Source organism: Natrix helvetica, assembly GCF_964273705.1.
Source record: "Natrix helvetica genome assembly, chromosome: 4".
In the NCBI taxonomy this organism is placed as follows: domain Eukaryota; kingdom Metazoa; phylum Chordata; class Lepidosauria; order Squamata; family Natricidae; genus Natrix; species Natrix helvetica.
In genome coordinates, this window is record NC_138550.1 from 3,738,391 (window position 1) to 3,750,440 (window position 12,050).

At 47.6% G+C, this 12,050-nt stretch overlaps 1 protein-coding gene across 3 annotated transcripts in view; it reads right to left on the reverse strand.

The window, feature by feature from the left end:
- The window catches only part of TSKU (tsukushi, small leucine rich proteoglycan), a 31,128-nt gene extending 19,311 nt beyond the window's left edge, over positions 1–11,817 (reverse strand). Inside the window, exons 1-2 of one of the 3 annotated variants that reach the window (XM_081950879.1) lie at positions 11,672–11,817; positions 6,438–6,507 (exon numbers count right to left, since the gene is read on the reverse strand). In XM_081950879.1, the coding sequence (XP_081807005.1) occupies positions 6,438–6,439 (2 nt within the window). In that variant the 5' untranslated portion in view covers positions 6,440–6,507; positions 11,672–11,817. Of the gene's footprint in view, positions 1–6,432; positions 6,508–11,671 lie in introns of all 3 variants that reach the window. The other 2 variants (XM_081950881.1, XM_081950880.1) reach the window with 2 other exon arrangements.
- Between the last annotated feature and the right edge of the window lie 233 nt (positions 11,818–12,050).

The window sequence follows — 12,050 nt, forward strand, 5'->3', positions numbered from 1 at the left end:
TTTTGTTTTAAATTTTCAATATCCCAGTTCTAACCGTGCTTACTTCTCAAGCCAGACGGGGCTCTGGAAATTGAGGAAATCTGCAGGCAATTAGAGTTGGAATTAAAATAATAATAATAATAATAATAATAATAATAATAATAATAATAATAATAATAATAATAATAATAATAATAATAATAATAATAAACAATAATCCTAGGCCCCTGGGTGGGGCCCGACTAGTAATCAATGCCAAATCCGGCGAAACAACTGGCCGCTGTGATACAATCGTATAATAATAACAACAATAACAATAATAATAGAATAATAATAATCTCAGCTGCTTAGCAATACAGGAGAACCTCGATTTACGACCACAATTGAGCCCAACATTTCAGTTGTTAAGTGAGACGCAGGTGAAGTGAGTTGTGACCCATGTTAAGAGTGCCCAACAGGGCTTACCTGGGCGTAATCTAACCAGGTTTAACTCAACAGAGGTAATTTCCTGTGATATCCTGGCCTATAAACACACCAGTTGAGCCAAGTGCCCCAGATTACAGGTAGTTCTTGATTTATGACCACCATTGAGCCAAACACCTCTGTTGCTAAGTGAGACAGTTGTTAAGTGAGTCTTGCCTCATTTTTACGACCTCTCTCTCTTGTGGTTAAATGAATCACTGCCGTTGCTAAGGTTTTAATGTGGCTGTTATGAGAACCTGGCTTCCCCCTTGACTTTCTTTGTCGTGACCCCGGGACACTGCAACCGTCATAAATACGAGTTAGCGGTCAAGCATCTGAATTTTGAATCATGTAACCATAGGGGTGCTGCAACGGTTGTTAAGTATGAAAAACGGTTGTAATTCTCTCTTTTCAGTGACGTAACTGCGAACAGCCACTAAACCAAGAGCTGTAAATCGTACAACTTGCAAAGTCAACACAACCACAACAACGTCGGAGGTTGAGTTTGGCTGGAAATGGCAAGGGCTCCACCAAAGAGTTTTGGCGGTTCACAAAACAGGTTTTTTTCCAGCCAAATCAATTCCACCACCACCACCCCACTTTCCTGCCTTGATATTAACAAATTTGTCATTGTTAAGTTTTTGTCGTTTCTCCCCGGAGCCTCGTACGTTTCCCAAAACCAAGATCGGCTTAACGGTGACATCGAAACCGCTTTCTAAGCCCGAAACCACACTGTGCAAACCAGCATGGCTTAAAACAAGATCAGGTATGCTTGAATGATAGGTTAGCACCCAGCATGACTGTATCGGTCAAACGAGGATACGGTACCCTTCTCCCCCCCAAAAAAAGAATAGAGACTGTCAAATCTTTCCCCCGATTGACGCGGGAAAAAATTGGTGATTTTTCCAAAGTCTTTGTGAGTGGTGACTAAGGGCAGGGACAGGTAACCTTTTTATTGTTGTACGGCAAAAATGTGAGCGACACGCGGGCCTCACCCGTAATGCAAAGCGCACCCCCACGTGAGCATGTGCCCACAACCCCTCCACACACTCCCCATGCGTGCCGCATTGGTTGCCTCCAAGCTGAGCTTGGTATTTACCATGGGGGGGACGGGACTGTTTTCACCCTCCCCAGGCTCCGGAGTTTGGGGAGGGCGAAAACGGCCTTCCCCGGCCCTCTGGAAGCCCAAAATTCAGCTGGCCAGCGTGCACATATGTGCTGGAGCTGACAGATATGGCTCCGTCTGCCGCCTGTGGCATGCGTGCCATAGGTTCGCGATCACGGGACTAAGGACATCGTGGGGGAGGGGGGAATTGTGGTGAAGTTCCCCAAATATTTTCGGCTTGCAAATGATGGCAGTTGATAGTAGTTTTCAATCGATTAATTAATTTATCCCATCTGTATTATTTAACTAGAGGCAAGCAAGCGTATCTAATATTCCCGTTTTCCTTCCTATTTTCCCCACAACAACCCTGTGAGGTGGGTTGGGCTGAAGAGAAGGGCCTAAAGTCACTAAGGCAGCTTTCATACTTAAGGCAGGACTAGAACTCACCGTCTCCTGGTGATTGGCCCAAAGTCACCCAGCCGGCTTTCATGTCTATGGAGGGACTAGAACTCCCTGTCTCCTGGTGATTGGCCCAAAGTCACCCAGCCGGCTTTCATGTCTATGGTGGGACTAGAACTCACCGTCTCCTGGTGATTGGCCCAAATTTAAATTAAAATGAATCGGCTGCCAAGTTTCTGAATTTTGGTGACCGTGGGGAATGCTGCAAAGGTCGTAAGTGTGAGAAACGATCCTACGTTCAATTTTTTCAGTGACGTTGTAACTTTTGGTCACTAAGCGAAGCACCATACGTCAAGGACTGCATAGCATCTGCAAATCTGCTTTTTCCCCCTCCCTGCCCTGGCTCCAATAAAGCGCTTAATTTAGTGGGAGAGGGTTCCTGCTATTTTGGACCATGAGACACATGTCGGTTCAAAGCATTACTCACTTCCAGCGTCTGGAGCCCGTGTTTATCAGGACGTGACTAAGTGACGTTGTATATTACGGATTCCGCTTTTCAAGCAGTTTTGTTCTTTTTTTAATTACACTCTGATTGTGACTTTATTAAGGGAAGCCTTTTTTCTTCCCCTGGAAAAATAACCCTTACGGCTGAAAAATAAGTTTTTACGCTTCCCGCTTTTGATTTGACTTCTCCAATTCAATTTTTGGGAAGGCACCCAAGCCAGGTTCCCAGGCTTCTGCATTTCAGTGCAATTCAGATAGTCCTTGACTTACAACGGTTTGCTTAGTGACCGTTCTTTTATACAGCACTAGCTGATAATCCGGTGTTGTCCGGGTATTTATAGGGGGGAAATGTCCGGACCAAACGTAATTTTTATTGTTGGATTTTGCCCCTTACCAGAGGGAGACCCCTGGTGGAGTACTGTGGAGCTGCTACCATGGCAACTCCACTGTGCTGTACAGCAGAAACTATTTTACAACAGTACAGTAGAAGCCGTTTTAAGGCACAATAGGCTGTATCTTAACAGAACACACACACCGAGGTATTTTACCCCCCACAGTATTTTTTTTTCCAGAGAGTAAGTCATCTGTGTACCAAGTTTGGTTGAAATTGCTCAAGGCATTCCAGAGTTATGTTGGCACGAGCGCGCGCGTGCGCGCACACACACACACACGATAGAAGATAGATAGATAAGGCAAAACTTCCAAAACTAATGGTCTCCCTAATGTGTGCGTGAATATAGGCAGTCCTTGTTTAACAATGGTTCATTTAGTGACCGTTCAAAGTTACAATGGCACTAAAAAGTGGGTTAGGACCATTTTTCACCCGTACGACCTTTGCAACATTGCCCCCCTCCCCCACAGTCACGGCATTGAAACTCAGACGCTTGGCAAGTGCAGAGGTCGCCGCATGATCTTCATTTTCAACATTCTGTGACAGTTTCCCAGTCTATCTTGCAATCCCTCACTTCCTCTCCCACCTGTCAGCAGTCTCTTGCATACCTTATGAAAGGGGAAAGAGAATGGGAGGGAGAAGGAGAAGGAGAAAGAGAAGGGAAGGAGAAGGGGAAAGGAAGGGAAGGGTGAGAAGGAAAGAGAAGAAAAAGAGAGATGGAGATGGAGAAGAAGACAGAAGGAAAAGAGAAAGGGAAGGAGGGGAGGAGGGGAGAAGAGTAAGGAGGAGGAGGAGAGATTTACAAAGTTCTTTGCAAAATTCCCGCAAGGAAACTCAATGGGGAAGCCAGCGGGAAGCCGAAGGTCAGCTCCCACTATTTTTTGATCGTTCTATTACTCTGTTTAGATAAGGAAACTTCTCTGGAAGGAGGACACCACCACCCCACCGGGGCAAAGTTTGTTGACTAGTAATAAAAATTAAGGTGGGGTCCGTTTGTGTTTCCATCTCAATTTTACACATCATCCATAAACATCACATGGAGAACTCCAGTTGCCAAGCAGGGAAAAAAATAATGCAGAATAACAACAAAACTCATGGGATGGCTGTTAGTTGGGGTTGTGGAAAACGCCCCGTAACACAACCCCGGCTGAAGGAAGAGGAACCCACACCACTTACTTGGCTTAGTCTGTACACACCCTCTCCGCAAGACTTACACATCAGAAACTACTGCTTGCTAATCGAAACTCCATTTACCTTTATCCAAAGACACCCGTGAGATACGAACCTTCCGTCTCAACGACAAAAACTGTTGTCACTCTTGCAAGCTCCTCACCCCCCCCCCTTTGTAGGTACAGGTAGTCCTCGACTTACGACCACACTCGAGGCCCAAATCTCTACCACTGAGCAAGACAGCTGCCAAGTGAATTTTGCCCCCATTTCACGACCTTTCTTCCCGCGGTTCTTAAGTGAATCACTGCACTTGATAAGTTAGTAACACAGTTGTTAAGCACATCGGGCTTCCCAACATTGACTCCGCTGGTCAGAAGGTCGAATCACGTGACACCGCAACAGTCATAAGTACATGCCAGTTGCCAAGCCTTCGGATTTTGATCATGTGATCAACGGTCGTAAGTGGGGAAAGCGGGAATAAGTCCCTTTTTCCGGTGCTGTTATAACTTTGAAAGTTCAGGAAACAATTAGCCAGTGGAACTACTTGCCTCCAGAAGTTGTAAGCGCTCCATCACAGGAGGTTTTTTTTGTTTTTTTTTAAAGAAGAGACTGCCCAAACTGGAACACACATGCATGCGCAGTGCATGGATGTGCCTGGAGCGCAGGAAACCCAAAGACCAGCCGGCCCGTATGAATGTGCATGCCGGTCAGCTGGCCTTTGGGTTTCTGGCAAAAACACATGCCGAAAACCAGCTAGCCGGTGTGCACAATCCTGTTTCTTTGGCCGTTTCTGGGCAGTTTTCAGGCCGTTTTCCAACCATTGTTTGGCCCATTTTCAAGTTGTTGTTTTTTTGGCCATTTCCAGCCATTTTTGGGGCGTTTCCAGGCTGTGTTTTGGCCTGGAAAACAGCCAAAAAAGGCCTGAAAATGGCCCCAAAAACGGCCTGGGCTTTGGCCATTGTTTGGGCCTTTTCCAGGCCATTTTTGGGCTGTTTTAGGGCCTGAAAACGGACTGGATTTTGGCCATTTTGGGGGCCTTTTCCAGGCCATTTTGGGCTGTGTTTTGGCCTGAAAAATAACCTGAAAATGGCCTGGAAAAGCCCCCCAAAATGGCCAAAATCCAGGCCGTTTTTCAGGCCTACATCCGACCATTTTTGGGCTGTTTGCCCAAAAACAGCCCAAAATGGCCTGGAAAAGGTCTGAAAAACGGCCTGGGTTTTGGGCATTTTGGGGGCCTTTTCCAGGCCATTTTTGGGCTGTTTCAGGCTGTGTTTTGGCCTGAAAAATAACCTGAAAACGGCCTGGAAAACAACCCGAAAAACGGCCTGGGTTTTGGGCCTTTTGGGGGGCAGTTTTCAGGCCATTTTCCGGTGCTGCAGCGTCCACAAACACCTGCGTGCCAGAAGCTAGAAAATCAGGTGGCGCCAGGCATGCCCACAGAGAGAGGGAGCTCCGTGTGTCACCTCTAGCACGCTTGCCATAGGTTCGCCATCATAGGTATAGGGTTGGACTAGAAGACCTCCAAGGTCCCTTCCATCTCTGCTCCCATTGATTGAATCCTTTTGCTGCACCTAACATAGGAAGACATGCTGGGCTCCCGTCGCTAAATGAATGGTTATGAGTTGAGGAGCCTTTGTATAGGGAGTCCAAAATATTTCGAGAGGACCCCAGGAAGCCCCCCCCCTTTGCCCTCAACCAGGATTCCCAACTTCAAATGTCCAGAAGCCCAAATGTTTAAGGGCAAAGTTCAACAAACCGACTTGGGCACTGATGATGTTACCTAGTTAGGTAATGAAACGTTTGCAAGAAAACCACCAAACTCAGAGAGCAGCAAGGACCCCCCAGTCCTCCTCCACCCCACTCCCTTCTAGCACTGATGATGTTACCTCATCAGGTCATGAAATGTTTGCAAGAAATTGGAAAATATGGTATTAATATTGTACAATAGGTAGGAATTGGATATGTACAGTATATATACTGATAGTAACTATATAACGAAAGGGATTAATGGGTAGGTAATTTGACGGATTGCACATACCTATGTAATGGATGTAAACTATTATTGTAAGATCAAAAAAGTCTATGGAAATGACCACGCCAGAAATGTTGCACTATGTCCAACGTTTTCAATGTTTACTTAATAAAAAATAGTAAAAGTTAAAAAAAAACATTTGCAAGAAAACCACCAAGCTCAGAGAACATTGAGGACTCCACAGTCCTTCTCCTCTCCACAAACCCCACTCCCTTCTAACACTGATGATGTTACCTAGCCAGGTCAGGAAACGTCCGTGAGAAAACAACCCACTTCAGAGAGCACCGATGAGCCCAGATTTCAACCGTGAGCTATAAATCTTGACTTCTATTCTAAACCCATGTTCGGGTTTTTTTTTTTTAATGTCACATCAAACCAGTTTCAACAAACCCCACATTTTCACAGGCGGCTTGATTCCTGATTTCTACTGTAATCCAGACAAGGAAATCCAGCTCCCATTGAGACCTTAAGAGAAAATTCACTTTTTAACCTGTTGCAAATATTATCCTGGGAACTGGGGAGTTTCCCCAGCTTCATTTACTGGATTGCTCCGAACTTAATCACCACCAATTATGGGGAAAAGTATGACCATTTCCAGACTTCCTCCTCAACAGTTACCCACACCTTACACTTCTGGGGAAGGGAGAGGATTAGGAAGAAGAGGAAGAAGGAAATGGCGAAGCCAGCCAAGGGATTATCATAAAGGGATTATACAAAAGAGAATGCAGGCTCCGACGGGACTTATTTTCCAGCCCTGGCAAATCACTCGACTTGCAGCAGTTCGTTTAGTGACCGTTCGGAGTTACAACAGCATTGAAAAAGGTAACTTATGACCGTTGTGCACACTTATGACCATTGCAGCATCCCTGTTTGGCAACCGACTCGTATTTATGACGGTTGCAGCGTCACGCGACCCGTTTTATGACCCTCTGACCAGCAAAGCCAATAGGGAAGCCAAATTGACTTAACAACCCTGTTAGTGACTTGGGTTCAAGTCACAACCTTGACAAGGAAGGAGATAAAGCAAGGCAAAACTCACCTAACAGTTATCTTGCTTTGCAATGGAAGTTTTGGGCTCAATGGGGGGATTGTAAGTCGAGGACTGCCTGTACCTGCAAAGGTTTCTGGTTAAATCTTACGGCAATTCCTGCTCAAATCTGAAAGAAGTCCTCCCAACACGGTTTGACTGGTCTAGACAAAGGCTTCTAAAAAGAGAGAAAGGAACGACGGCATGATTTTAAGGCAGGGAATGGGCTACCTGAGGAAGAAATGCCTGCAAAAATCCAACAGGTGTAACTTCTCTCATTTCTTGCCCTGCTAGATTACTACTTTCAAGGAACAGTGGAGAGCAGAATCTGAATTCTTCTGGCATCTTTTCTTTCCTTCCTTTTTCTTTCTCATTTTTCTTTCTTTCTCTCTCTCCCTCTTTTTCTTTTTTCCTTCTCTTTCCTCTTTCTTTTTTTTTCATTCTTTCCTGTCTCTGTTTTACTTTTTCTTTCTTCCCTTTCTCTTTCCGTTTTTTCTTTCCGTTTTTTCTTTCTTTCATTCTTCCCTTTGTCTTTTTCTTTCTTCCCTTTCTCTCTCCCTCTTTTTCTTTTCTTTTTCCTCTCCTTTTCTTTCTTTCATTCTTTCCTGTCTGTTTCTCTTTCTTTCTTCCCTTTCTCTCTCCCTTTCTTTTTCTTTCTCTCGTTCTTTCTCTTTTTCTTTTCTTTTTCCTCTCCTTTTCTTTCTTTCATTTTTTCTTGTCTGTTTCTTTCCTTCCTTTCTTTTTCTTCCTTTCTTTTTTCTTTCATTCTTTCTTATCTCTATTTCTCTTTCTTCCCTTTCTCTCTCCCTTTCTTTTTCTTTCTTTCTTTTTCTTTCTTTCTCGTTCTTTCTTTTTCTTTTCTTTTTCCTCTCCTTTTTTCTTTCATTTTTTCTTGTCTGTTTCTTTCCTTCCTTTCTTTTTCTTCCTTTCTTTTTTTTCATTTTTTCTTATTTCTATTTCTTTTTCTTTCTTCCCTTTCTCTCTCTTTCTTTTTCTTTCTTTCTTTTTCTTTCTCTCGTTCTTTCCTTTTCTTTTCTTTTTCCTCTCCTTTTCTTTCTTTCATTTTTTTCTTGTCTGTTTCTTTCCTTCCTTTCTTTTTTCCTTTCATTCTTTCTTATCTCTATTTCTCTTTTTCTTTCTTCCCTTTCTCTCTCTCCCTTTCTTTTTGTTTCTTTCTTTTTCTTTCTCTCGTTCTCTCTCTCTCTCTCTCTTTCTTTCTCCAATTTATTGCCTGCCCATCTTACCATTGGGCCGTGATGGCAAACCTATGGCACGCATGCCCAAAGTGGCACGTGAAGCCATGTCACGCAGCATGTGCGGCCTGTTTGTCTTCCGGGTTTCAGGCGTGCATGCACTAACAATGATCACTAGTCCTTTGTGCGTGCGGTGGTGGTGAAAACCGGTGTGTGCATGCACACCAGGCAGCTGATTGTCAGAACCCAGAAGCTCGGCTTTTCTGGACCGTGATCCCTTCGTGCGCGCGGCACTGCTGAAAACCAGCCTGCACATGCTCACCGGCGAGCTGACTGTTAGGTGCACAATGCGTGCTAGAACCTGGAAGTTTGACTTTTCCGGAGTGTGGTCCTGACAAGCACATGCATGCCATTTCCGCGTGACCTTTTCGGCACTTGGTGCCAAAAACGTTCGCCATCACTGCCAAAGTCAACAGGCCAAATAAACTGGTTCTCAGTTCCGAGTCACAATTTGCTCTCTCAATTTCTGCATCTTAGCCTTTTGTTGTTGTTGTTAGTTGGGAAGTCATGTCCGACCCATCGCGACCCCATGGACCACGTTCCTCCAGGCCTTCCTGTCCTCTACCATCCTCTGGAGTCCATTGAAGCTCATGCTGGCTGCTTTGGTGACTCCATCCAGCTACCTCCTTCTCTGACATTCCTTCTTCTTTTACCCTCCATCGTTCCCAGCATGAGGCTCTTCTCCAGGGAGTCCTTCCTTCTCCTTAGGTGGCCAAAGACTTTGAGTTTCTTCTTCAGGATCTGGCCTTCTAAAGAGCAGCCAGGGTTGATCTCCTCTAGGACTGACCGGTTGGATGGCCTTGCAGTCCAAGGGACTCAATGCAGGAGTCTTCTCCAGCACCAGAGTTCAAAGGCTTCCATTCTTTGGCCCTCAGCCTTCCTTATGGTCCAACTTTCACGGCCATCCATTGCAACTGGGAAAACCAGAGCCTTGACTAGAGACATTTATGTTGGCAGGGTGATCTTAACCTTAGCAACGAAAAAAACAGCACCCAAACATCCCTTCCTATTAGCATTTGAGTTACAGGCAGTCCTCCACATGCAACCACAATTCGAGCCCCAAATTTCTGTTGCTAAGGCAGTGGTTGATGTTTGCCTCATTTTATGACCATGCGTGCCACAGTTGTTAAGCGAATCACCACGCTTGTTCAGTGAACGACACGGTTGTTAAGTGAAACAGCTTCCCCCTTGACTTGTCAGAAGGTCACAAAAGGGATCACATGAGCCTGGGACGCGGCGACCGTTGTAAGTCTGAGTCAGTTGCCAAGCGTCCAAATTTTGATCCCATGGCTATGGGGATACCGCAACATCGTAGGTGTGAAAACTGGTCTGAACACATTTTTTTGGGTACTGTGGCAACTTTGAATGGTCACTAAATGAGCTGGCTGGATTTCTTGGCTTAAAAGTATGGCCAGTCCTCAACGTACGAGGACTGACCATACTATTAAGCCAAGAAATCCAGCCAGCAGCATTTAAATTTAATAAATAAGTTAATAAATAAGATCTTCCAACATTCTCCACCTCACCAAAACACCCTTTTAGTTGCTTGCCTGACACCTTACTTCAGACCTCTGCAAAGTTTCGGTCGCAGGTGCTGAGCCTGATGGGTATTGTAGTCCAACTCGGGCACTGGACCCCCCCCCCCACTTTGCAGGAGTCTCCTAAAAGAAGAGGCTAGACCTGAAATAGCGTAGTTCTACTTGAGCAGGGGGCTGGACTAGAAGACCTCCAAGGTCCCTTCTAGCTTATTGATTCTATTCTAAGATCACCCATGTTTTGTCTCGGTTCAGAAAACATCATCACTCTTCATCCTTTGCCCTCTTTTATTAAGGCGGCAACCCCCAACCCTTTTTTTTCATACAAGCTAACATGGTTAACTCTTCCAACGTGGCTCAGCAGACCCTGGATCGGAGTTCCGTGCATCCATGCAGCAAATCAAATCAATCAATCAGAGTAGAGCTGGAAGGGACCTTGGAGGTCTTCTAGTCCAACCCCCTGCTCAAGCAGGAGACCCTCTACCACTTCAGACAAATGGCTGCCCAGTGTCTCCTTAAAAGCCTCCAGTGATGGAGCACCCACAACTTCTGGTGGCAAGCTGTTCCACTGGTTAATTTTTCTCCCTTGAGAAATGTCCTCCTTAGTTCTAGGTAGCTTCTCTCCTTGATTACTTTCTCTCCCTTGTTTGAGGGGCTTTGGAAAATGGATTGACACCCGCCCCCCCAAGACTGCTATCATGCACACCCGCGCGCATACACACACACGGTCTTTCTTTTCTCTAGACTCGCCCCAAAGTTGCAGAAAGCGCGTGCTGGAGTCACAAACACACATACACACATCCCGGGAAGAAAAGAGGAGGGGTGCACCCCTGGCGCCCCCCAAAGGAGCGCAACCCATCCACTCTGATGCCCCGTGTAAAATTCAACGCAACCTCCCCCCCCTATGCACCGTGCAAAACTCAGAACAACCGCAACTCCCCAACCTTGCCCCCGTGCAAAAGTCAGCTGGACACCCCCTTCTGGATGCCCCGTGCAAAAGTCAGCGCAACCTCCCCCTCGATGTGCAAAAGTCAGCGTAACCCCCCCATCAATGCCCCGTGCAAAAGTCAGCGCAACCCCACTCCCCATGCGACATCGTGCAAAAGTCAGCAGAACACTCCCCCCCCCTCTGGATACCCCGTACAAAAGTGAACGCAACCTCCCCCCTTGATGCAACACCATGCAAGTCAGCGCAACCCCCCTCCCGATGCGCAAAAGTCAGTGTAAACCCCCCCAGGCCCCGTCTAAAAGTCAGCAAAATACCTCCTCTGGATGCCCCGTGGAGAAGTCAGCGCAACCCCCTTTTTCCGATGTGCAAAAGTCAGCGCGACCCCTCCCCCGCCATGCCCCGTGCAAAAGTCAGTAGAACACCCACCCCCCTTGGATGCCCCGTGCAAAACTCAGCGCAACCCCCTTTTCCGGTGTGCAAAAATTAACACACACACACCCGGATGCCCCGTGCAAAACTCAGTGCAACCTCCCCCTCTGGATGTCCCGTTCAAAACTCAGCACAACCCCCTCCCGACGTGCAAAAATCAGCGCAACCCCCCCTGGATGCCCCGTGCAAAATTCAACCGAAAGAGCCCCCCCGCCTTCCCTCCTCTCCAGCCGAAAGCAAGTCCCGGAGGGGGGAGGGATGGAGATGCAGAGGATCGACCGGACGGAGGGACGGACGGACGGACGGCCAGCCTGCCTGCAGCCGCCCTCCCTCCCTCGCCCACCCGGGAGACAAGGAAGCCCAGCCCGTCCCGTCTCCCTTCCCCTCCCCGGCTGCTCCCCAAAGGGCTTCCCCGCCGGGCACCGCTGGAACTCACCTCGCCAGCCGGCCACAGCTCCGCGCCTCGCTGGGAGAGGCGGCAGCGGAGGCGGTGGCGGCGGGAGCGAGCCCTTCCCTCCCGGCGGTGGAGGAGGAGGAGGAGGAGAAGCAGCGGCGGAGCAGCTGGAAGCTCCTCGGAGGCGCGCGGGGCTTTTAAAGCGCTCCGCCGCCAGCGCGCAAACTCTCCGGCTCGTGCACGCGCCTCCAGGGCGCGCCCCCCATCCTGCCCCGCCCCCTTCTCCCCCCCCCCCGCTTCCCAGGCTGGGAAGACAGTTTCTCCAAGGGGCGCGGCTCCGCTGGGCGCGTGCACGAGAGAGGGGACGCCCCCCCTCCTCCTCCTCTCTTCCTCCCCCCCCCCCGTTTCTGGGGAGGGAAGA